Consider the following 26,024-nt stretch of genomic DNA (forward strand, 5'->3'; position numbering starts at 1 on the left):
TTTTTTTTTTTGAGACTGAGTCTTGCTCTGTCGCCCAGGCTGGAGTGCAGTGGCGCAATCTCGGCTCACTGCAAGCTCCGCCTCCCGGGTTCATGCCATTCTGCTGCCTCAGCCTCCCAAGTAGCTGGGACTACAGGCACCTGCCACCAGGCCCGGCTAATTTTTTGTATTTTTTTTTTTTTTTTTTTTGAGACGCAGTCTCACTCTGTCACCCAGGCACCCAGGCTGGAGTGCAGTGGCGCGATCTCAGCTCACTGCAAGCTCCGCCTCCCGGGTTCACGCCATTCTCTTGCCTCAGCCTCTCCGAGTAGCTGGGACTACAGGCGCCCGCCACCACGCCCGGCTAATTTTTTGTATTTTTAGTAGAGACGGGGTTTCACCGTGGTCTCGATCTCCTGACCTCGTGATCCGCCCGCCTCGGCCTCCCAAAGTGCTGGGATTACAAGCGTGAGCCACCGCGCCCAGCTAATTTTTTGTATTTTTAGCGGAGACAGGGTTTCACCGTGTTAGCCAGGATGGTCTCCATCTCCTGACCTCGTGATCCGCCCACCTTGGTCTCCCAGAGTGCTGGGATTATAGGTGTGAGCCACCGCGCCCAGCCCTGGCCTGGTTAATTTTTATGCAGTTTCAACTGGTCATTTCTTGAGCACCTTCTAAATGCCAGGCTCTGTGGCAAGTAGAGTGATCCTGTCAAAACATAGGTCAAATGACATCTGCTTTCTGCTAAAAACTTCAGTGGCTTTCCTTGTCACTTACAGCGAAAGCCACTGTTCTTCAAATGGCCTTTATGACTTGGGCCCCTTGTTAACTCTCTCGTCTCTTACCTTGTTTTTTTCCTCTCTCTCTGTGCTTCAGCTCCACTGACCCTGTTGCAGTTCCTCCAACCCTCTGCCCCTACAAGAGCCATTGCATTTGCTACTCCCTTTGCAGGAATCATGTTCCCCCAGATGTGTGCATGGCCCAATCCCTGACATCTTTATTTAACTATTTCCTAATAATGCTTTTTTGTTGTTGTTGTTAATAATGCCTTTTTTTGTTGTTGTTGTTGTTATTTGTTTGTTTGTTTTGAGATGGAGTCTTGCTCTGTCGCCAGGCTGGAGTGCAATGGCGCGATCTTGGCTCACTGCAACCTCCGCCTCCTGGGTTCTAGCAATTCTCCTGCCTCAACCTCCCGAGTAGCTGGGACTAAAGGCATGTGCCACCGCTCCCGGCTAATTTTTGTATTTTTAGTAGAGACAGGGTTTCACCATGTTGGCCTGGCTGGTCTTGAACTCCTGACCTTGTGATCCACCTGCCTCGGTCTCCCAAAGTGCTGGGATTACAGCCGTGAGCCACCACTCCCGGCCCCCTATCCCCCACTTTTTTTTTTTTTTAAATCACATACTTAATGTGTCATTTAGAACACATGCTTCAAGAGGTCAGGGCTTATGTTTCCTTTACTGCTATACTCCTGACCTGGAACAACATCCAGCACACGGTAATAATCAATGTTTTTTTGAATGAATGAGTGGACACCTTACCCAGGATAATAATTCATGCTTATTGATAAAGGCAGACAAACCAGGGTGATAAGTTAGAACCCAGAGGAAGCCTAGGGGTGGGAGGATTCAGGGTATCACAACTGTATCTGAGAATGAGGAGGTTGTAGGAGGAGGCCTTTTGGATAGCACCTCATATCTGCTTCCTTGGTCTCTCCTGATTACTTGCTGTTTCTCCTCTTTTTTTGGAGCATCTCACAGATACATTTATTCATACCACAAAGTAAACACTATGCAGGTATGTAGTGATGTTCCACGTTCCTGTCTAATATAGCTGGCTTCAATTTATAGGCAGTACACATGAGATGTTTAATCTCACATGTACTCCAAGTAAAGATGGAGTACCATGAGCAGGCGCAGGAATTCTCAAAGCTTTACTTGTTGTTTTAAAAATTTTCATTTATTGGCCAGGCGTGGTGGCTCATGCCTGTAATCCCAGCACTTTGGGAGGCTGAGGCGAGTGGATCACGAGGTCAGGAGATCGAGACCATCCTGGCTAACACGGTGAAACCCCGTCTCTACTAAAAATACAAAAAAATTAGCTGGACATGTTGGCGGGTGCCCGTAATCCCAGCTACTCAGGAGGCTGAGGCAGGAGAATGACGTGAACCCTGGAGGTGGAGCTTGCAGCGAGCCGAGATTGTGCCACTGCACTCCAGCCTGGGCAACTGAGCGAGACTCCGTCTCAAAAAAAAAATTTTTTTTTTTTTCATTTATTTAGTTACTTTTAGAGATGGAGCCTCCCGCTCTTGCCCAGACTGGAGTGCAGTGGCAGTCATAGCTTACTGCAGCTTTGAACTCCTGGGCTCAAATGATCCTCCTGCCTCAGCCTCTCCAGTAGCTGGGACTGACTACAGGCACGTGCCACCACACCCAGCTAATTTTTATTTTTATTTTATTTTTTTTGAGACAGGGTTTTACTCTGTCACCCAGGCTAGAGTGCAGTGGCGAGATCATGGCTCACTGTAGCCTCTGTCTCTAGGCTCAATCAATCCTCCCACCTCAGCCTCCCCAGTAGCTGGGATTACTGGTGCACACCACCATACCCCACTAATTGTATTTATTTTTAATAGAGATGGGATTTTGCCATGTTGCCCAGACTGGTCTTGAGCTGCTGGGCTCAAGTGATCTTCCCACCACAGCTTCCCAGTGTGCTGGGGTTTCAGGTGTGAGCCACTGCACCTGGCCAGCTTTACTTTTACCAGCACTCCTGGTTTTATAAACAGTAAGGCTTATCAACCCCATTTCTACCCAAATCTTCTGGTAAACTTGAGTATAGTAGGGCTTCATAGGTGGCAGCCCTGTCCCTGTCCTATTATGATGGTAGCTGTTGTGATGTGGTGATCTCTGATCTCCTAGAAACCCCTGAGGGGCCACTGTGGCCTGCCCAGTCTCCCGGCCAGGGTTGAAACCAGACGTGCAGTGGGGCTGACCCCTGTGCCCTACCCCAGAGTCATGCCAGCATGGGTGGTGGGGCATTCTCTGGGATGAATGATCTGGATCCCATAGCCATCTGTGTCCTGTTTGAGGAATGGGACCCTCAAACAGAGAACAGCCAAGATGCTCAAGCAGGTGTGTGCTTGGGCCAGACTCTGCAGCCTTTGGTTTGGGACTTGACTATCATTCACTGAAGGGGCCCAGGAAATGGGCAGCTCATGGTGTTGCTGGGTGTCCAGCTGCGGCAGTTTAGCAGAGGAGGGTTTGTAATGAGATGGTAGCTCCTTATAGGCTAAGACATGATTTTTCTGTTCTCTTACTACCTCCTGCACCTTCTAGAACTGTTCCTTCTCTGATGCTGTTTTCCTTTCTTCCGGTGGTTTAGCTCGAGGGTCTCCATAGCAGGGGAGGTAGGGTCAGACTCCTGAGATGGCTGATGTCCTACCCTGCCCCCCAACCAGGGGCCCCAGGAGACTCCTTTTTCTTACTGCAACTTTGGCCTCCTCAGTCTGCAGATCTCCAGGGGAGCCCACCAGCCTAGTCGACATGGCCTCAGAAGACATTGCCAAGCTGGCAGAGACACTGGCCAAGACTCAGGTGGCTGGGGGACAGCTGAGTTTCAAGGGCAAGAGCCTCAAACTCAACACTGCAGAAGATGGTGAGTTTCTGGAAGTTGTGCACTGGTGTGTCCAGGGGTGGAAAGGGAGTGTACTGAACTCTTACTGGTTGTCTGTCAGGCTCTTTCTGCTACATTGTCTCCGTTATTTGTCCCAGCAGCTCTGTGAGGTATCATTGGGCCTATTCTAACAATGAAGCTCAGAGGTCGTTTGCCCACGAGCAAGCTCCCCTGCACTTTGCATGTTTGCATTGGGCATCCCTTTGTGCCCTGCCCTTTCTTTCTCAGGAGGGGATGGTAGGTAATGAGGGGCCACAGTTAGTGCCAGTCCCAAGATACAGCCTCTGACTCTGACTTCATATCTGGTGTTCTCCCCACCCCTGCCCTTAACCCCCATGATCCCAGGCAGGCCTGGGAATAGCTGCAGCTTTCCCCAGAGCTGAGGCTCTGGTGGAGCTGCATTAAAACAACCCGGGCCCTCTTGGGAGATGCTGGTTCATGCAACCAGATGTACTTGGGAGAGGGATGGCTGTCTGTGTGTATACAGGTACTGCAACCACAGAAAACTAGGAACCAGACAGCAGACCCTGTCTTTTTATCCCTCGTCAAGGCTTGGCTGCCACTGACCAACTCTGAATCCCCTGGCACCTGCAAGTGAAGGCACCTGCATCAAGTGAGGCCTCCTGGGATTCTGGCCCAACCAGGGGAACTGGTCTGGACATGCCTGGTTGTCATGTTTTGTAGGCAGCCTTGTTCTCCTCTCCAGGTCGGAGGCTGCTTGAGTCCTTGGGTAGCTGGGAGCGTGCTGATGCACGTTCCTAACATCTCCATAAGGCCTAACATTTGTAGACTTCCTCCCTGTCCGTTTATCACTTTTTTTTTTGAGATGGAGTCTCACTCTATCACCCAGGCTGGAGTGCAGTGGCGTGATCTTGGCTCACTGCAAACCTCCGCCTCCCGGGTTCAAGCGATTCTCCTGCCTCAGCCTCCTGAGTAGCTGGGAATACAGGTGCCCGCCACCACACCCGGCTAATTTTTGTATTTTTAGTAGAGATAGGGTTTTGCCATATTGGTCAGGATGCTCTCGAACTCCTGATCTCAGGTGATCTGCCCACCTTGGCCTCCCAAAGTATTAGGATTACAGGCGTGAGCCACTGTGCCCAGCATTTTTTTTTTTTTTTTTTTTTTTTTTGAGATGAGTCTAACTCTGCCACCCAGGCTGGAGTGTAGTGCTGCGATGTTGGCTCCTTGCAACTTCTGTCTCCCAGGTTCAAGCAATTCTCCTGCCTCAGCCTCCCAAATAGCTGGGACTACAGGCTCACACCATCACGCCTGGCTAATTTTTTTTTTTGAGACATAGTCTTGCTCTGTTGCCCAGGCTGGAGCGCGGTGGTGTGATCTCAGCTCACTTTAACCTCTGCCTCTTGGGTTCAGGCAATTCTCATGCCTCAGCCTCCTGGGTAGCTGGGACTACAGGCGTGTACAACTATGCCCAGCTAATTTTCTTTTCTCTCTTTTTTTTTTTTTTTTGAGACAGAGTCTTGCTCTGTCACCCAGGCTGGAGTGCAGTGGTGCGATCTCAGTTCACTGCAAGCTCCGCCTCCCTGGTTCACACCGTTCTCCTGCCTCAGCCTCCCGAGTAGCTAGGACTACAGGCACCCGCCACCACACCTGGCTAATTTTTTGTATTTTAGTAGAGATGGGGTTTTACCATGTTGAACAGGTTGGTCTTGAACTCCTGACCTCAGGTAATTTGCCCGCCTCAGCCCCTAAAGTACTGGGATTACAGGTGTGAGCCACTGTGTCCCGTCTTCAGCCTATTTTTGTATTTGTATTTTTATTATTGTTATTTTTTTGAGACATAGTCTTGCTCTGTCACCCAGGCTGGAGTGCAGTGGCATGATGTTGGCTTACTGAGGCTCCGCCTCCTGGGTTCACGCCATTCTCCCACCTCATCCTCCCGAGTAGCTGGGACTACAGGCGCCCGCCACCGTGCCCGGCTAATTTTTTTTTATTTTTATTATTATTTTTTTTGAGATGGAGTCTGGGGCTCTGTTGCCCAGGCTTGAGTGCAGTGGCGTGATCTCGGCTCACTGCAAGCTCTGCCTCCCGGGTTCATGCCCTTCTCCTGCCTCAGCCTCCCAAGTAGCTGGGACTACAGGCACCCGCCACCACACCCGGCTAATTTTTTGTATTTTTAGTAGAGACGGGGTTTCACTATGTTAGCCAGGATAGTCTCGATCTCCTGACCTCGCGATCCGCCCACCTCGGCCTCCCAAAGTGCTGGGATTACAGGTGTGAGCCACTGCCCGGCCAATTTTTTTGTATTTTTAGTAGAGACAGCGTTTTGCCATGTTGGCCAGGCTGGTCTTGAATTCTTGACCTCAGGTGATCCGCCCACTTTGACCTCGTTTATCACTTTTGATGCTTGCGTCACCCTTGTGGGAGATAGATGGGAATGTTGCTGTTTTATAAATGAGAAAAAAGAATTTAGGAGACTTTAAGTAACTTGGCCAAGGTCACACATTTGATAAGTAGCAGAGCTAGGATTTTCACAGAGGTCCAGTGAAATCCCTATTCCTGTGCTTCTAATTAGACATTGAGCTCCATTTAGGAAACATGGATTTGATGCTAAATGCCATTTATTGAACACTGTGTCAGATAAGGGTATTAAGTGCCAGATAAGTAGTATCTCAGTTTATCTTCACAAAATCCCTTGAGATAGATTGCATTTCCATTTTGCAGATTGGAAAACTGAGGTTTAGGGAGGTGGTATGACATGCCTAAGGGCACAGCTTTAATGAGTAGAGCTGGGATTAGAACTCAAGTTTTGGGCCAGGTGGCTCACGCCTGTATTCCCAGCACTTTGGGAGGCCGAGGTGGGCAGATCACCTGAGGTCAGGAATTCCAGACCAGCCTGGCCAACATGGAGAAACCCTGTCTTTACTACAAATACAAAAATTAGCCGGGTGTGGTGGTGGACACCTGTAATCCCAGCTACTCTCGGGAGGCTGAGGCGGGAGAATTGCTTGAACCCAGGAGGCGGAGGTTGCAGTGAGCCGAGATTGTGCCACTGTACTGCAGCCTCGGTGACAGAACGAGACTATCTCAAAAACAAACAAAAAACAAAACAAAAAAACTCAAGTTTGGCTGGCTGTGAAATCCATCCAGTTAACTTCTTTACTCTCCCAGCACAGGCTGAATGTGGTGTCTCCCATTTTGTAAGTCCCCAGGGGTGCCCAGCTTACCCAGCTCCTAAGAAGCAGCAAATCTGGAATAGGAATGATATACCCAGGCAACTAATTGAAGGCAAAATGTGAATATACTCTATGAAAACAAATGAAAAGGCTCTGGGAAGTAAGGCAGGGAGAGAGCTCACTTTTACTTTAAGAGCACTCAGGAAGTCTTTTCATCCCTTGCCAAGGCTTGGCTGGCACTGACCAACCCTGAATCCCCTGGCATCTGGAAGTCAAGTTACCCGCATCAGTGAGCCATCCTTGGGTTCCGGCTCAACCAGGGAAACTTAGGCCCACCTTGGACAACTTCTTAGGGAGCCCCTACTAAGTTATAAGTCCTTTCTCAAGACCCTTCTTGACCAGAAGGTCAAGTTCAAACTTTATCTCCCATACCCATCTCTGTCTCTTCCCTCCCACATGTCACCCTACTCCATCCTGTACCAGCCAGACTCAACTTTATGTTTCATGTAAGTTTTGGTTTTGTTCAGATTTTATAATTAATGCAGGTTTATTATAGAATACAGAAACATTCAAAGAACAGGGAAAAAATATATCCTCACTTTCATATAACCCCAGGGATATAACTACTATTAATTTCAGGGCATTTTATTTCTAGCACATAGTCTTTTTTTTTTTTTTTTTTTTTTTTTTTTTCTGAGACACAGTCTCGCTCTGTAGCCCAGCCTGGAGTGCAGTGGCAAGATCTCGCTCACTGCTTCCCCCACCTCCTGGCTCCCGGTTCAAGCAATTCTGCCTCAGCCTCCCGAGCAGCTGGGATTACGGGCATGCGCCACCATGCCCAACTTATTTTTGTATTTTTAGTAGAGATGGGGTTTACCATGTTGGCCAGGCTGGTCTTGAACTCCTGACCTCATGATCCGCCCACCTTGGCCTCCCAAAGTGCTGGGATTACAGGCGTGAGCCACCGTGCCCAGCCTAGTCTTTTTTTTTTCCTGAACATAGCTGAGTTCATTTTGTTTTGTTTGTTTTTTGAAACAGAGTTTCGCTCTTGTTGTCCAGGGATTAGTGCAATGCCATGATCTCGGCTCACTGCAACCTCAGCCTCCCAGGTTCAAGCAATTCTCCTGTCTCAGCCTCCCTAGTAGCTGGGATTACAGGCACCCACCACCACACCCAGCTAATTTTTGTATTTTTAGTTAGAGACAGGGTTTCATCATATTGGACAGGCTGGTCTCAAACTCTTGACCTCAGGTGATCCTCAGGCCTTGCCCTCTCAAAGTGCTGGGATTACAGGTGTGAGCCACCACTCCTGGCCCATTTTGTTTTAAATTGGGATTATGTTATAGATCTTTTAAAAGCTGCTGTATAACCTGATATATTGAGAACGTTTTACTTCAAGTAGTGAAAAACACACAATCATCCATTATCCTACCAGCTAGAGAGAACTGCTATAACATTTGGTTTCTATGTTCCTAGACCTTGTTATATGCACATGTGTGCATGTGTGTTTGTGTGTGAATACATACGTTTTTAAAGAGTGATCAGCCCAAATGCTTGAGTAACCTAATTTTTCACTTATTGCTATAACAGATTTTTCCAAGTCAAAAACACCTGTGTCATCTTTCATAGCAGTGCTGGTGTAACTATTTTTATAACGCGCCACAGTGAACCTCTGTCCTCCTCTCTGTCTTCCTGTCTCTCTCTTTTTTTGTTTCTTTTGTTTTGAGAAGGCAGGGTCTTGCTCTGTCCCCCCGGCTGGAGTGCTATGGCATGATCATGGCTCATTGCAGCCTCAACTTCTCAGGCTCAGCTGATCCTCCCAGCTCAGCCTCCCAAGTAACTGAGACTACAGGCGCATGCCACCACACCAGGCTAAATTTTTTTTTTTTTCTTGAGACAGAGTCTTACTCTGTCGCCCAGGCTGGAGTGTAGTGGTGTGATCTCGGCTCACTACAACTTCTGCCTCCCAGGTTCAGGTGATTCTCCTGCCTCAGCTTTGTGAGTAGCTGGGATTACAGGCATGTGCCATCACGCCCAGCTAATTTTTGTGTTTTTAGTGAAGATGGGGTTTCACTATATTGGTCAGGCTGGTCTTGAACTCCTGACCTTGTGATCTGCCTGCCTTGGCCTCCCAAAATGCTGGGATTACAGGCGTATGCCACCATGCCTGACTTTTTTTTAAGATGGAGTCTTGCTCTGTCTCCCAGGCTGGAGTGCAGTGACATGATCTTGGCTCACTGCACCCTCCTCCTCCCAGGTTCAAGACATTCTCCTGCCTCAGCCTCCTGCATAGCTGGGATTACAAACATCCACCACCACGCCCAGCTGATTTTTGTATTTTTAGTAAGACAGAGTTTCACCATGTTGCCCATGCTGGTCTTAAACTCCTGGGCTCAAGCAATCCACCTGCCTTAGCCTCCCAAAGTACTGGGATTACAGGCGTGAGCCACTGCACTGGGCCTTCTGTCTTCTCTTGATGGACATTTAGGTGGTTTGGAATGTTTCATCAAAACAAAATAGTACAGTAGTGAACAAACACCCCCCACATGAATCACTTAACAATGAAAGCCTTTGTGCCATCGTGCCTGCTGGCCCTCTGGCTTGGGTGCCGTTTCTCTGCTTGGCCTGGTACACTGCCCATCTTTGGAGGCTCCACACACACCACCCACTTGGCAAAGTCTTCTTTGCTGTGAGCAGCCAGTTGCTCTTTTCCCTCGGCTCCCAAGCCTCTCTACATGCCTGGTTTTAACACTCATTACAGAGAAATCATCTGCATAGCTCTGTACTCTGGACCATGAGCCTGTCCGATTCTCTGTAAGCCAGGGCTCGTTGCACGGTAGGTGCACCATAAACTATTTAGTGGCAAGGTAGTTGGTTGCCAACCTCTCTCCTATCTTAGCTGTTTGTGACTCTAAAAGCCTAAGGTTCTGCTCTTTGGTCCCTGGCAGCTAAAGATGTGATTAAAGAGATTGAAGACTTTGACGGCTTGGAGGCTCTGCGTCTGGAAGGCAACACAGTGGGCGTGGAAGCAGCCAGGGTCATCGCCAAGGCCTTAGAGAAGAAGTCAGAGTTGAAGGTGAGCAGAGTGGGGCGAGTAGGCCCAGGCTGGTTTGAACAAGCTTCTGTTCATACTTCCACAGCCCCTGCCTGTGTCCAGTCTCTTCCAGGCCCATGCCTGTGTGGCTATACCCCAAGCAGCTCCTCTTCCTCTGGCCTCCCCAGGGCACACAGCATTGGCTAGGGACCCTCTCCCTGTAGTCAGCAGACCCTGAGAGGGTGTTGGGGTGCAGGAGGAGTTTTGGCATGACACCTGTGAAAGATAAAGTAGGGAGAGCCTTCTGCTCATAATGCAGAGCTGTTGTCACATGTGAGGCGGGAAGGTTGCAGAAATAACCAGCAGGAGCCTCTGACTGTGAGGCTGCTCTGACAGACCCACCCTCTCGGAGTTGCAGAGCAAAGATTGCCCATTGAAAGGAGTCTCGTGTTGGGCAGAAGTGGCCAGGCCTCAGCTCAAATGCTACAGCAATAGGAAGGTGCTGTAGCCGGAGACTGCCAGCTCCCTACACTCCTCGCAGCAGAAGCAAGTTCTCTTTTTTTGTTTTTTGAGACGGAGTCTCAGTCTGTCGTCCAGGCTGGAGTTCAGTGGCGCAATCTCGGCTCACTGCAATCTCCGCCTCCTGGGTTCAAGTGATTCTCCTGCCTCAGCCTCCCGAGTAGCTGGGATTACAGGCTCCCACCACCACTCCCAGCTAATTTTTTTTTTTTTTTTTTTTTTTGAGACGGAGTCTTGCTCTGTCGCCCAGGCTGTAGTGCAGTGGCGCGATATCTGCTCACTGCAAGCTCCGCCTCCCGGGTTCACACCATTCTCCTGCCTCAGCCTCCCTAGTACCTGGGACTACAGGTGCCTGCCACTATGCTCGGCTAATTTTTTGTATTTTTAGTAGAGACGGGGTTTCACTGCATTAGCCAGGATGGTCTCAATCTCCTGACCTTGTGATCCGCCCACCTCGGCCTCCCAAAGTGCTGGGATTACAGGCGTGAGCCACCGCGCCCAGCCTTTTTTTTTTTTTTTTTTTTTTAGAGATGGAGTCTCACACTGTCACCCGGTCTGGTGTGCAGTGGTGCGATCTCAGCTTGCTGCAACCTCCACTTCCCAGGTTCAAGTGATTCTCCTGCGTCAGCCTGCCAAGTAGCTAGGATTACATGCACCCACCACCACGCCCAGCTAATTTTTTGTATTTTTTAGTAGAGGCAGGGTTTCACTACGTTGGCCAGGCTGGTCTCGAACTCCTGATCTTGTGATTTGTCCGCCTCGGCCTCCCAATGTGCTGGGATTACAGGAGTGAGCCACCGCATGCAGCTGGCAAGTTCTCTTGAAGGTTAGATCCAAGTGGTGCCCTTCTTGGCCAACACAAAGGGCAAGTCAGGTTATTCTAGCCCGTGTTCCCCAAACAGGTTCTACTAAACACCAGTCTTCCGATACGCTCTGTGAGAAAAGCAAGAGTATCATGTTCAAAGCGCTGGGAGATGTCACTGGGTATTCCCCTCTCCTTGAAATCCCAAAGTCATGAGGGAGATAGACCAGAGTTCCAGAATGGCATTGTCTCTTCATATGTGCATGGCTAGGGTTGGGCTGGGCTCTTCTGCATGCCATTGTCTGCTCACAGCAACCAGGGAAGAGACTGGGTTGAGTCTCCATTTATAAGTCAAGGGAACCGAGGCTCAGAGGGGCTCATTAAATAGCCACGATCAGTCGGGCATGATGGCTCACAGCTGTAATCCCAGCACTTTGGAAGGCCAAGGCCCAGAAGTTCGAGACCAGCTTGGACAACATGGTGAAACCCCGTCTCTACAAAAAGTACAAAAATTAGCCCAGCATGGTGGTGTGCACCTATGATCCCAGCTCCTTGGGAGGCTAAAATGAGAGGATTGCTTGAGCCTGGGAGGCAGTGGTTTCAGTGAGCCAAGATTGCACCACTACACTCCAGCCTGAGCAGCAGAGCAAGACCCTGTCTCAAAAAAAGAAAAAAAAAAGCCGGGCCTGGTGAGTCACGCCTGTAATCCTAGCACTTTGGGAGGCCAAGGCGGGCAGATCATGAGGTCAAGAGATCAAGACCATCCTGGCCAACATGGTGAAATCCCGTCTCAAAATACAAAAATTTGCTAGGTGTGGTGGCGTGTGCCTGTAGTCCCAGCTACTCAGGAGGCTGAGGCAGGAGAATAGCTTGAAACCAGGAGGCAGAGGTTGCAGTGAGCCAAGATCGCGCCATTGCACTCCAGCCTAGCGACAGAGCGAGACTCTGTCTCAAAAAAAAAAAAAGAAAAAAAAATAGCAGAGATGTGGCCAAGCCACACATCACACTCCTGAGATCAGTGTTCTCTCTGTGGCACCAGTTTCTGCAAGAGAAGGAATATGGGACTGGGGGCCATGAGAGGATTCACCCCGGAAGGGCCTGCAAGCTTATTTACAAAGTGTCACTGCATATTTGTTTCCTTAGGAAGGTCATGGTCAAGTTAACCACCAAGACAGTGATTGTTTCTGCTCTCCTGCCCGGGGCCTGTACTTTCCCTGAGCATAAGCTAGGATGTTTTCCAACCAAAGAACTCAGAACTCAGCCCTCCCTGAGACCTGTGAAGAACAGGAATGAAGGAGCCATGGGCCTGAAGGCTACAGGACTCAGCAGGAGCTGAGCTTGCGTTCAGCACACGGGATCAAGCCCTAACAGCACCACCTTGTTTGCCGTATGTGGCCTTGCCCTGCGTGCAGCTCTGAGGCTGGGCTCTTATATGAAATAGGAGATAGAGCCCTTCCTTCTTCCTCAGAGGTTGTCCTGGGAGAGCTTGGTCGGTAGGAGTGCTGCATGCACCTTCCCGCCTGCTGCAGATGCAGTGGCTCCAGTGAATCACTGCACGCCACCTCCCAGGCCCTCCTCTGTGTAGGAAGCAGCCCAGGGCAGGGGCAGGGTGGGATCTGCCCTTGATGGCCCAGTGTTCCGGGCATAGTGCTGATGCCAGAGGTGTTCTCTCTGCTGCTGCAGCAGTGTGCAAGTGAGGAGCGAGGTCTTGACAGGTGAGAGAAGTGCAGCCCAGAGTCACACAACTAGGGGTAGGCTGAGGTGGAGTCCAGGTGTCAGCCCAAGCTCTTTTTTTGTTTTTTTTTGAGACGGAGTCTCACTGTGTCCCCAGGCTGGAGTGCAGTGGCGTGATCTCAGCTCACTGCAAGCTCCGCCTGCTGGGTTCATGCCATTCTCCTGCCTCAGCCTCCCAAGTGGCTGGGACTATGGGCGTCCACCACCACGTCCGGCTAATTTTTTGTATTTTTAGTAGAGACCGGTTTCACCATGTTAGCCAGGATGGTCTCAATCTCCTAATCTCGTGATCCGCCCACCTCGGCCTCCCAAAGTGCTGGGATTACAGGTGTGAGCCACTGCGCCTGGCTTTTTTTTTTTTTTTTTTTAAGAGACAGTTTCACACCATTGCCCAGGCTGTAGTGCAGTGGCATGATCATAGCTCGCTGCAGCCTTGAACTCCCAGGCTCAAGTGATCCTTCCATCTCAGCCCCCTAGGTAGCTGGGACCATGTGTGTGCCACAATGCCCAGCTAATTTTTTTCTTTTTTTTTTTTTTAAATGATGGGGTCTTGCTTTGTTGCCCAGTCTGATCTTGATCTCCTAGGCTCAAGCAGTCGTCCCACTTTGGCCTTCCAAAGTGCTGGAATTATTGGTGTGAGCCAATGTGCCCAGCCCAAGCAAGCTCTTAACTGCTTTGCTGTTCACGTGGGAGATCATTAGGACCTAAAACCTCATTTCAGAGATAGGATACCAGAGGCTGGAGAGGGGGAGTGGTGGCTGGAGTCAGCTAAATCAGGATTGGAACCCAGGCGGTGTGCCCTAGAGTCCTGTGCTGACTGTTCAGCTCATTAGAGTTGGGTTTGGGGAGCTTTGTTCAGAGTGACATGCCAGTATCTGTTGTGAGGGACTGTGGCGCTCGGGCTCTGGCTGCCTGTTCCTGGCCCTATGGACCTGCGTGCAAGTGTAACTACTAAGCAGATCTGGTGTAGAGCAGACAGCTGAGGCCCCAGGTGTGTTCATGGTCTGCTTTATTGGTGGATATGCGGATTTTTCTGCAAAAACCAGCTTCCTTAGTATGTAAGGTGGGAGCGGATAACTTGATCCCCGGAGTTTGAGACAAGCCTGGACAACATAGGGAGATTCCCAGCTCTATAAAATATACAAAAATTAGCTGGGTGTGGTGGTACACACATGTAGTCCCAGCTACTTGGGAGGTCAAGGCTGCAGTGAGCCGTGTTTGCATGGCTATGCTCTGGCCTGGGAGACAGAGTGAGACCCTGTCTCAAAATGAAAAATGAGGGAGGGCTGGGCATGGTGGCTCTCATGCCTATAATCCCAGCACTTTGGGAGGCTGAGGCAGGTGGATCACCTGAGGTCAGGAGTTTGAGACCAGCCTGGCCAACATGGTGAAACCCCATCTTCTATTAAAAAAAAAAACAAAAATTAGCTGGGCGTGGTGGTGGGTGCCTGTAATCCCAGCTACTCTGGAGACTGAGACAGGAGAATCACTTGAACTTGGGAGGTGGAGGTTGCAGGGAGCCAAGACCAGGCCATTGCACTCTAGCCTGGGCGACGAGTGAAACTCTGTCTCAAAAAATAAATAAATAGATAAAATAGGCCGGGCACGGTGGCTCATGCCTATAATCTCAGCACTTTTGAAGGCTGAGGTGGGTGGATCACCTGAGGTCGAGAGTTCAAGACCAGCTTGGCCAATATGGCGAAACCCCATGTCCACTAAAAATACAAAAAATTAGCCGGGTGTGGTAGCGGACGCCTGTAATCCCAGCTACTTGGGAGACTGAGGCAGGAGACTCACTTGAACCTGGGAGGCAGAGGTTGCAGTGAGCCGAGATTGCTCCACTGCACTCCACCCTGGGTGCGACAGGGTGAGACTCTGTCTCAAAAATAAATAAATAAAATAAGGGTAATTGAGGTATCCATCACCTTAAATATTTATCTTTATGCTAGGAACATTCAAATTTTTCTCTTCCGGCTTTTTTTTTTTTTTTTTTTTTTTTTGAGACAGTCTTTCTGTGTCACCCAGCAGGCTGCTGTGCAGTGGTGCAATTTCAGCTCAGCACAACCTCTGCCTCCCGGTTTCCAGCAATTCTCATACCTCAGTCTCTTGAGTAGCTGGGACTACAGGCGTGCACCACCATGCCTGGCTAATTTTTTTTTTTTTTTTTTTTTTTTTTGAGACGGAGTCTCGCTCTGTCGCCCAGGCTGGAGTGCAGTGGCGCAATCTCGGCTCACTGCAAGCTCCGCCTCCCGGGTTCACGCCATTCTCCTGCCTCAGCCTCTCCAAGTAGCTGGGACTACAGGCGCCCGCCACCACGCCCGGCTAATTTTTTGTGTTTTTTAGTAGAGACGGGGTTTCACCGTGGTCTCGATCTCCTGACCTCGTGATCCGCCCGCCTCGGCCTCCCAAAGTGCTGGGATTACAAGCGTGAGCCACCGCGCCCGGCTATGCCTGGCTAATTTTTATACTTTTAGTAGAGATGGGGTTTTGACATGTTGGCCAGGCTACTCTCGAACTCCTGACCTCAGGTGATCTGCCCGTCTCCACCTCCCAAAGTGCTGGGATTACAGGTGTGAGCCACCGTGCCCGGCATCTTCTAGGTATTTTGAAATGTATAATAGATTAATGTAAACAATAGTTAACCCTGTTGACCTATTGAACACTAGGTCTTATTTCTTCTAACTTTATACTTGTCTCCATTAATTAACCTTTCTTCAGCCTCCCCTCCCTCTAACCTTCCAGGCCTCTGGTAACTACCAATATACTATCTTCATGAATTGCCTAATACTTTCTTTAAATCATACCAGGAGTGGTGTCACATGCTTGTAATTGCAGGTACTGTGGAGGCTAAGGTGGGAGGATCACTTGAGGCCAGGAGGTCGTTACAGTGAGCTATGATTGTGCCACTGCACTCCAGCCTAGGCAACAGAGTGAGAACCCATCTCTTAAAAAAATGAAAAAAACAGCAAACTTTCATGTAATTTCAAAGCACTTCTATGAATGGAAAGCTGACATTCCTTACAATAAAGGAAATAAAATAGTGTTACTGAATTATTTGATGCTGTTGCTGTTTAATGGCTCTGAGCCTGAGGCCTGCTCTCTCTTTGTTAAAAAGTCCCCGTCACTATGCTAATTTTTGTATTTTTAGTAGAGATGGGGTTTCACCATGTTGGCCAGGCTGGTCTGGAACTCCTGACCTCAAGTGATGTGCCCACCTCGGCCTCCCAAAGTGCTGGGATTACAGGCGTGAGCCACTGGCCCTCAACGCGGAATTCTGTGTTGTTTATGTTCATGTTTCTCTGTTATCCATAACCATGTCACACGTCCACCTAGAGGGTTGTACAAGTCAATGATTTTCCTGATACTTCTGAGCCCCCAATAACCCCTGGAGGCCTCTTGATTTGAGGACAGGCCTCCAGGTCCCACCAACTACAGCCAGAATGGGTCCAGCTTTTCACAAACAAAGCTCAAGTTAAGTCTTGGGGGCCAGGCGCGGTGGCTCATGCCTGTAATCCCAGCACTTTGGGAGGCCGAGGTGGGCAGATCACCTGAGGTCGGGAGGTCAAGACCAGCCTGACCAAAATGGAGAAACCCTGTCTCTACTAAAAATACAAAATTTGCCAGGCACAGTGGCGGACGTCTGTAATCCCAGCTACTCTGGAGGCTCAGGCAGGAGAATTGCTTGAACCCGGGAGGTGGAGGTTGTGGTCAGCCGAGATCGCGCCACTGCACTCCAGCCTGGGCAACAAGAGCGAAATTCCTTCTCAAAAAAAAAAAAAAAAAGTCTTGTGATGTTCAGGTAGTTCAAATCCACCAGGATGAGGCTTCACTATGGGCCTCCAGGGGTCTCTCTCCCGCTAACTCTTCTCTTCTTTCCGCTGCAGCGCTGCCACTGGAGTGACATGTTCACGGGGAGGCTGCGGACCGAGATCCCACCAGCCCTGGTAAGCGAACAAGCTGCTCTTCCTCTCCACGCACAAAGCCCTGTTTGGCAATTCCCAGGGCTTTTCTCATGCTTTATTCTTTCTGGAGCCTGAGATAAGCCCTGTGGGTGATTGAGCTGCTGGAATGGAAGCCCGGCAAGTCCAGCATGTGCCCTGTGTCCTGACAGGAGAGGAGGGTGGGAGCACAGGGACTGACGGGAGGAACCCTGAGGGTGGGGACTTCAGGGAGGTGGGAGAACTGAGACCACGCACTCCTGGGTCCTCTTGAGCTGCTTGGCTTGGTTGACTGTGGATTTCACCCCAATACGATTGCCCCGCCTTTCCTGGCAACCCCTTTCTGCACCTCGCAGTCCTGCTCCTTCATGACTTCTCTGCACACAGCCCATGTAGCCGTCCCCATCTTTCTCTGGCTCCTCCCTTTCTCCATACCACTCTCTGCTTTGGTTTGTGCCTGTCATGGGTGGCTTCCCGGTTCTTCATTCCCAGGGCTCAGACTGGCTTGGGTCGAGTTCCCAGTCTCTGAGTGCGTGTGTGTGGAAGGAAATAGAAAGGGGCAACACAGAACACAGAAAGGCATGCCTGGCCAAGGGAAGAGGGCAGGGCTGGCGGTCGGCAGCCTCTCAGTGTATCTTCCTGGCACGGGGTTGCACACGGCAGGCCCTGAGGGTGCAGGTTTCTGGTCAGTGATGAGTATGCACATTGATGTTACTGAGCCCCTCACCCTGGTTGCGCCCAACCTCCTTTTATTTTTTTTTTAGAGACAGAGTCTTGCTATGTTGCCCAGGCTGGTCTTGAACTCTTGGGCTCAAACAGTCCTCCCACGTCAGCCTCCCAAGTAGCTGGGATTACAGGTGCGTGCCACTGCACCTGGCTTGTGAGGCTAGGATTTGGAATGTAGGTTAAGAAAATTCATTTCTGGCCGGGGGTGGTGGCTCATGCCTATAATCCCAGCACTTTGGGAGGCTGAGGCGGGCAGATCACTTGAGGTCAGGAGTTCAAGACCAGCCTGGCCAACACGGCAAAACCCCGTTTTACTAAAAATACAAAAATTAGCTGGCATGGTGGTGCCTACCTGTAATCCCAGCTACTTGGGAGGCTGAGGCAGGAGAACTGCTTGAACCCAGGAGGTGGAGGTTGCAGTGAGCCAAGATCATATCACTGCACTCCAACCTGGGTGACAGAGCAAGACTCCATCTCAAAAAAAAAAAAAAAAAAAAAAAAATAGGAAATTCATTTCAGTGATTATATGTTAAAGAATTTCAGGTCAGGCCAGGCACGGTGGCTCACGTCTGTATTCTCAGCACTTTGGGAGGCTGAGGTGGGAGGTGTGGATCACATGAGGTCAGGAGTTGGAGACCAGCCTGGCCAACATGCTGAAAGCCTGTGTCTACAAAAGTACAAAAATTAGCTGGGCATGATGGCAGGTGCCTTGTAATCCCAGCTATTCAGGATGCCGAGGCGGAAGAATCACTTGAACCTGGGAGGTGAAGGTTGCAGTGAGCTGAGATTGTGCCATTGCGTTGCAACCTTGGGCGAGAGAGAGTGAGACTCCATCTCAAAAAAAAAACAATTTCAAGTCAGAAAAGATGGTGAAGAAAACTCTCTTTTGCATAGTGTGGAATTCTCACTGTGCAAGTTTTGCCTAAATTTTAGCGTTTCGTTTCCCTGAGCTTTCAGAAGGTGTTCTTTTGGTTTTTGTTTTCTTTTACTTGACCCTGTAGGAATGGGGAAGAGAAAGTATTCTTATCTCTATGTTCCCAATCATGAGAACAAATCTTAGGGGGATAAGAGAATTTGGGGTTAGAAGATGGCATGCAGTGGAGTAGGCACAGGGTATTTGAGCAGCTCTGACTGCTTCAGGGCTAGAGGTCCATTGGGGCTAGATCACCAGGGGCTAGGCTTTTTTTTTTGAGACGGAGTCTCACTCTGTTTCCCAAGCTGGAGTGCAGTGGCATGATCTCGGCTCACTGCAAGCTCCGCCTCCTGGGTTCAAGCAATTCTCCTGCCTCAGCCTCCCAAGTAGCTGGGATTACAGGCAGGCACCACCATGCCAGCTAATTTTTTGTATTTTTAGTAGAGATGGGGTTTCACTGTGTTAGCCAGGATGGTCTCGATCTCCCAACTTTGTGATCCACCCGCCTCAGCCTCCCACAGTGCTCGGATTACAGGCGTGACCCACTGCGCCCAGCCACCAGGGGCTAGGCTTTCTGTGGGTAGGGCAACCAGAGGACACATTGCCTTTTGCTTACTGAGTGGTGGGAGGATGGTAGAAACTGCCTCATCTGCCATGTCTGTGGCCAGGGTGAGGGCAGAAAGTCTCCCTTCCACATCCCCGCCCCCATGGACCACCTGCCCAGCCCCCATTTCTGCCCCAGTCTCTGGCAGAGACTCCTCTCTGACCACTTCTCCTGGTGGGGTGAGGGAGTGTAGCTCTCCCTAGCCCAGGAGGTTTCCAGGAGAGCTCCAAATCCCCCTGTCAAAGCTGATCCTGGCTGTGGCTTAGAGATGGCCACCTCCATCTGCCGGTCACCACCAGAAACCCTGGAGGCATTTGTGGTTCCTCCCTCCCTCCCTCCTCCTGCACATCCAGGGAACCACCAGCTTCTGCATGTCCCCTGCTCCGTGAACAGGCAGCTCCTCTCCCACACTTGTCACACCGGCCGGCAGGTCCCCTCTGTTGCCAGTGTCGCTGCCTCACACTCCCGGGTGGGCACTCCAGCTCCCCTTCCTGTGCATCTGCTCACCTCAGGTCTGGGGATGTTATTTCCATATCCCTCAGCCACCTCAAAGCCTACTGCTCTCAGGCTGAGGCTCACAGTCCTTGGCCTGGCATTCAAGGCTCTTGCCTGATCTGACCCCTCACTTCCCTTCCACCCAAAGCCCATGCCACGGCTTCTTCTGGAGCCTACCCACAGCTTTCCCCCAGGCTTACAGCCTGCGGCTTCATGCTTATGTCTCTCTGCTCCTGTTTTTTCAGCTGCCTGGAGTCTTTTCACGTTGACTAGCTGATTCTCATCCAGACTAAGCCCAAATGCCACCTCTTACAAGGAGCCTTCCCGGGCCACCCCATGCATACGCATGCCCCACTCTCCAGCTGTTAGGAGCCCTTTGCAGGGTTTCCAGTCTTAAGAATACCAAAATGGTTTGTGTCTGTGCTGGTTCTGCACCAGCCAGGGTGTCCTTGGAAGGCAGAACTGGGCCTGGCACAGAAGCAGCACCTGCTGGGTGTCTATGAAACTGACACGAGCTTCCTCTGTGCCCAGATCTCACTAGGGGAAGGACTCATCACAGCTGGGGCCCAGCTGGTGGAGCTGGACTTAAGTGACAACGCATTCGGGCCTGACGGTGTGCAAGGCTTCGAGGCCCTGCTCAAGAGCTCAGCCTGCTTCACCCTACATGAACTCAAGCTCAACAACTGTGGCATGGGCATTGGCGGCGGCAAGGTGGGTGTGGCAGCCCCCTCCCCGAAGAGTCTCCTGGTCCATTCACATCCGTCTGATGTGTGCCCTGGCCCTGGGCCACCACCATCTGGGATGGTCAGCCGTTGTTTTCAAAAGAGAAAGGCCTCAAAGGCAGCAGCCGGTGGCCGGAGGGTAGAGGCATCCATGAGGGTGGGGTTGCCAAGCAACCATCCGAAGTTCTTGGGTTGGCTTGGCAACGCAGAGGGAGTGCCGCTGCATACCTGCTCCAGCCTGCTGGCTCTGTAAAACTCAGGGCTTGGGGCATCCCTGTACTCACTGTACCCACAGAGCAGCTGGTAGAGCCTGGCACATAGGCAGAGGGAGTCTGAAAAGAGGAGCGTACGCTCAGGGGGGCACTGTCACAGCTCACCTTTATTCCTGGACAGGGCCTTGCCCAGGGGGGTGTCCTCAGGCAAGGTCAGTGTAGAGCTTCATGTTGGGCTGGTCAGTGTAGAGTGGAGCTTCTTTGCTTCCCAGAACCTGCATCAAGGGTGGCCTGCCGTATTATTCTCTTCCAACTCCATCCCAGTGCCTTTAGACCCAGGGTTGGAGGACACTGAGTGCCAGGCTGCAACCCCTACACACACTTTCTAACCAAAGGGAGAAAAGGGCTGGGGACATGGAACTAACAGCAGTTGGGGACATCTTATTTGAATATGCAATACCTTAACTTTTCCCACCCACACTGAAAGGTGGCTGCTGCCATCCTCGTTTTTCCACATGACTCAGCATAGGCTTAGAGAGATGGAGTGGAGTGGATCACATAGCTAGTGCTGTGAGGCCCATGGAGCCCCAGGCTGAGTAGCTGGAGTGGCCTCCCCTGCAGAGGGTGCCTGTATCCCTCGGCCTGATGTGAGGGTGAGCGGGGCAGGCTCTGTGCATGCCTTAGCCAGCCCTCCCCCAGGTCCACTTGGGCAATAAGCTATCCCTGTGTTAAGATGTAAAAGTGGGCCGGGCATAGTGCACAGTGGCTCACGCCTGTAATCCCAGCACTTTGGGAGGCCGAGTCGGGTGGATCACCTGAGGTCAGGAGTTCGAGACCAGCGTGGCCAACATGGTGAAACCCCATCTCTCCTAAAAATACAAAAGTTAGCTGGGTGTGGTGGCAGGTGCCTGTAGTCCCAGCTATTCGGGAGGCTGAGGCAAGAGAATTGCTTGAACCCGGGAGGCGGAGGTTGGAGTGAGCCGAGATGGCGCCTCTGCACTCCAGCCTGGGCAATAAGAGCAAAACTCTATCTCAAAAAAAAAAAAAAAGAACAACAACAAAAAAAACAAACAGAAACATATAAAAATGTTTGCATCAGCACAGAAAGCAGGTGTGGCCCAACCTAGAGTGAGTGGGATACGCTGGGAGAGCCAGAGACTATTCTAGCAAAATGCTTCGGTTTTCCTTCCATTACTTCCCTTCTCCTTCCCAGCAGTGCCTGGAAACTGAGGCTCAGGGAGCTTTCCTACTGGCCAGGAGTTGTCTGGCCTGTCCTATACTTGTAGTGGGGTGAGTTGGGGAATGAGTTTTAGACCCAGGGCCAGAGGGCCTCCTGGGCAGACAGGCCCACCCTGGAGTTTGATTGCACCTCCCTGACCACTGGTTTGATTAGGTCTCTGGGTCTCAGCCTTGTTGACCTTTGCCTCTTGGGAGCTCATACGCCATGGTCTGGGTGTCTAACCAAGACCTGCAGATCCTTTGGAATCTTTTTCTTCTGGGCAGTGTGTTTAGTGTGGTTTCTGCGCCATGCACCATGAGAATAGAAGGTCCCAGAGGCGTTGGCGGGGCAAGAGGCATGGCCCTGTGCTTGGGAACTCTCCATACCCAAGTTGGACTCCTGCAGGAGCTAAGGCCCTCACCACATGGCCTCCAGGGAATCTGGGAGAATGGGGGTGACCTAGCAGTCAGCTGCTGCTGCTGAGTAGCTTCCTCGGAGGCTGGTCTTTGGCCGAAGTTTGATGTCTCTACCCTGAGTGTGTGTGTGATTGTGTGTGCGTGATCCACCATCACCACCGTGGAGTCAGGCAGGTGCTGGCTTTTCTGTTCCTCAAGGACGGCTGTGTGCAGTCTCATGCCAGGAGTTAGGCCAACCTACCCGCCATGTGCGGCTTTGCTAAATACTTGCCGGGTGACCTTGGCCAATTCACTCATCTCTCAGAGCCTCAGCTTCCTCACCTGTAAAGTACGGCCAATCCTGACTGCCTCCCAGGCTGCTGTTGAGGTTGAAACAAGAAAATATGCCGAGGATGCCCAGGCCCTAGCAGGTGCTCTGCAAACATCAGGTGTTCTGCAAATATCACTTCTCTCTTGGTGCACTAGCTCGTGATTCTTTTATGTCGCATTTACCATGGGCTCTGATTCCCATTGGTCAGTCTCCGTTTTTCAGTGCTTTTCCTAATGGTGTAACCAGCATAGAAGCTACTTCCTGGCACCACACCAGGGACAGGGCAAGCTGGGTGTTAGGTTTTTACCACCAGCAGGCAAGCCCCTGCTGTGCCTGGCCAGCTTAGGCACAGGCATGTATCAGACAGGTTCGTCTGGACCGTGGACTTGGCAGCTGGCTCCCTTGGACATTGTGGTGTGTGGAAGAGAAGCTGGAAGATTTGGGCTTTGGTCCAGAGTCCACCACTTGTTTATTGACCATAAGAAAGTTTCCATTCCTCTTACCCTGGGTTTCTTCAGCTGGAAAACGGGAGTCATGATGTTCCCACCTAGCAGAGGGCCTTAGACAGTGAAGTGAGCTGACTAGGAAGTCCTTCCCCTGGACCTGGCTGAAAGTTCATGCACTCCATGTGGTCTCTCCCTTTGCTCAGTAGGGCTTGGTCTCCCCGTCTCGAAAGTGAATCTAAACCTCTCAGGCTGGTGTGACACAGCATTAGAGATAAAAACCTTTTGTAACTGAAGTGCTAAGCATATGGAAGGTGTGACTATTGTGCTGTTAGCAGTCCTGTGTGCCTTGACCTGCACTGATGGGTGGTGTGGGATGTTGAAGAGCAGTTCAGTGGCAGTGGCCACCCCGCTGGGAGAAGGGGCTCCTGCCCATGGCCTGGGCCCCTTGCCTTTCCCCACAGATCCTGGCTGCAGCTCTGACCGAATGTCACCGGAAATCCAGTGCCCAAGGCAAGCCTCTGTCCCTGAAGGTCTTTGTGGCTGGCAGAAACCGTCTGGAGAACGATGGCGCCACTGCCTTGGCAGAAGCTTTTAGGGTGAGTGGTTTCTGTCCATCCTGCCGCTGCGGCCTTGAGGTGCACTCGGCATAGTAGGCTGACAGTTCTGGATGCTAATCCCAGGGCTGGCACTCAACCAAGAGACCTGGGGCATCACGTGCCCTCTCCAAGCCTGTTAGCCCATCTGAAAATGAGCCAGGATTCCTGTCGTGCATTTCTAGAAAGGTGTGTGACTTTCTGGAAAGGTGTGTGACTGGCTCCCTCAGGTGAGCCAGCCTGTGGGGCTTCAGGCCAGGCAGGCCCCTCTGACCAAGGAGTGTCATCTGCCAGGCTCGGAAGTGGTGAAGCGAGATGGTGCGAATGCTGACAGTAGCCTGGCCCAGCCCCTGGTGTGGGGCACAGAGAAGGAACATACCAGACTTCCAAGACGGAGATAGGCAGGGGCAGCCGCAGGGCTCAGGTGTCAAATGACATGCTCTCAGGTGAACTTATCCCCACTCCTCTTCCACTCTCCTCCTCTACCCATCCCCGCAGGACATTGCTGAGTCCCCGACCGTGAGTGCCAGCAGAAGGCTACACTTGCCCCTAACAGGACTGAAAACTTTGGGGTCTGTCTCCCTCCTCTCTTTTCTGTTTTTTTTTTTGAGGCAGATTCTCATTCTGTCAGCCATGCTGGAGTGCAGTGTGCAATCTTGGCTCACTGCAGTCTTCGCCTCCCAGGTTCAAGCAGTTCTGCCTCAGCCTCCCGAGTAGCTGGAATTACGGGCACCTGCCACCACACCCGGCTAATTTTTGTATTTTTATTAGAGACGGGGTTTTACCATGTTGGCCAGGTAGTCTCGAACTCCTGACCTCAAGTTATCTGCCTGCCTGGGCCTCCCAAAGTACTGGGATTACAGGCGTGAGCCACCACGCCCGGCCCCTCTTCTCTTAATTTAAATGTTTTCTTCAGCAAACAGTATCCTAGGAGCATTGCTCATACGGGCCGGAATGGCACCCACTGTCCTGGCTGCCCACCGAGGCTGCCTGTAGACACCCTTTGCCTTCTTCAGTGCCAAGTGGACATCGCAGAGATCTGCCTTGTGTCTCCCTGCACGCCTGGCTGCAGGGGAGCTCCTGCTGCCTCCTCTGGAGCTGGTGGGGGCCTCGCTGCCATCCTTGGATCCCTCCCTGCCCTCAGCCTGCTGTCCTCAGTGCACTGGAAGGAGGGGGTGCGCTGTGGTTGTGCTGAGCCTTCGTAGGTGTCCTCTGGTGGTCTTAGAATGGGGGTTCTTAACGCCCCCCCAGTATGTGGATAGAATTCAGGGGTCTGTGAACATGGTTGAGGAAAAAATAACATCATTATTTATTACTAATGTAGCTAAAATATGTAGTTTGACCTTTGATTATGAATGTAGACAATAAACCTCACAGCATTAGAAAGGCCTATGACTACCCACATAACAAACAAGCACATGTAGTCCCTGAACCCCAAAAAAAAATTTTTGTTAAGACAGGGTCTCACTCTGTTGCCCAGGCTGGAGTACAACGGTGCAATCTCAGCCCACTGCAGTGGGAGCTTCCCAGACTCAAGTGATCCTCCCACCTCAGCCTCCCGATTAGCTGGCTACAGGTGCGCACCACCATGCCCACCCAGTTAATTTTTGTATTTTAGTAGAGATGGGGTTTCACCATGTTGGCCAGGCTGGTCTCAAACTCCTGACCTCAGGTGATCCACCCACCTTGGCCTCCTAGAAGTGCTGGGATTATACGCATAAGCCTCTGCGCCCAGCTTAAAGTTTTTAAAAAAATAAATAAAAAGAAAATCTTGTGACTTTATCCCCAGTGGAAATCACAGATGTTTCATACGAAGTTATAGGTATTGCTGATATATAGAAATATTTCTCACTACATCAAAATTACAGTAATATTGGACCCACCCCTAGGTCTTGTTATTTAGTGCATTAACAAGAAGTTTGTATGTCACTACAGCATGCGTTTGGAGTTTTTTCCTAAATGTTTTGATAACTCTTCCAACTGAGTTGATTTCCTTTGTAATTCTGTATAATTTATCTTAAAATTAAAAAAAAAAACATTTTTTGAGGAGGGGACCCAGGGGCTTCACCAGACTGCCTGAAGGGTTCATGGCACAGAAAATATTAAGAAGGCTTGACCTGGAGTGTGCCCAAGTTGGCCTTCCTGTATTTATTTGTGGACCACCCGCTCCCCGCATTGCCTCATGCTGCACTGAGCACCTGAAGACAGCGGAAGGTTCCTTGGCACAGTTATGCCAGGCCAACCCTCAGTCCTGGGTCACAGTGGAGACTGGGACACGGCCCTCTCCTCCAAACCTCAGGGGCTGGTGGGCTGCAGAATATAGGCTTTGAATGTGGCAGGATGAGGACCACCGTGATAGAGGAGGGACCAGGTGCTCCGGGAGCACAGAGGAAGCGCACTGGACCCTGGCTGGGGGAATCCAGGAAGCCTTTCTGGGAGAGGAGGTGACCAAAACAAGAGCCCTAGAACTCATATGAGTTAGCCTGTCAAGAGAATGCTGACTGGCCAGGTGTGGTATCTCACGCCTGTAATCCCAGCACATTGGGAGGCCAA

General features: G+C 50.9%; 1 protein-coding gene across 4 annotated transcripts in view; it reads left to right on the plus strand.

The window, feature by feature from the left end:
* The window catches only part of RANGAP1 (Ran GTPase activating protein 1), a 59,350-nt gene that overhangs the window by 20,066 nt on the left and 13,260 nt on the right, over positions 1-26,024 (plus strand). For 3 of the 4 annotated variants that reach the window (XM_030815475.1, XM_030815474.1, XM_030815473.1), the window contains exons 2-6: positions 3,484-3,633; positions 9,737-9,864; positions 16,762-16,821; positions 20,085-20,264; positions 23,340-23,474. In XM_030815475.1, coding sequence (XP_030671335.1) covers positions 3,522-3,633; positions 9,737-9,864; positions 16,762-16,821; positions 20,085-20,264; positions 23,340-23,474 — 615 coding nt within the window. In that variant the 5' untranslated portion in view covers positions 3,484-3,521. Of the gene's footprint in view, positions 1-1,373; positions 1,478-3,483; positions 3,634-9,736; positions 9,865-16,761; positions 16,822-20,084; positions 20,265-23,339; positions 23,475-26,024 lie in introns of those variants that run through there. The other variant, XM_030815476.1, reaches the window with a different exon arrangement.

Source organism: Nomascus leucogenys, chromosome 7b (genome assembly GCF_006542625.1).
Source record: "Nomascus leucogenys isolate Asia chromosome 7b, Asia_NLE_v1, whole genome shotgun sequence".
Classification (NCBI taxonomy): Eukaryota; Metazoa; Chordata; class Mammalia; order Primates; family Hylobatidae; genus Nomascus; species Nomascus leucogenys.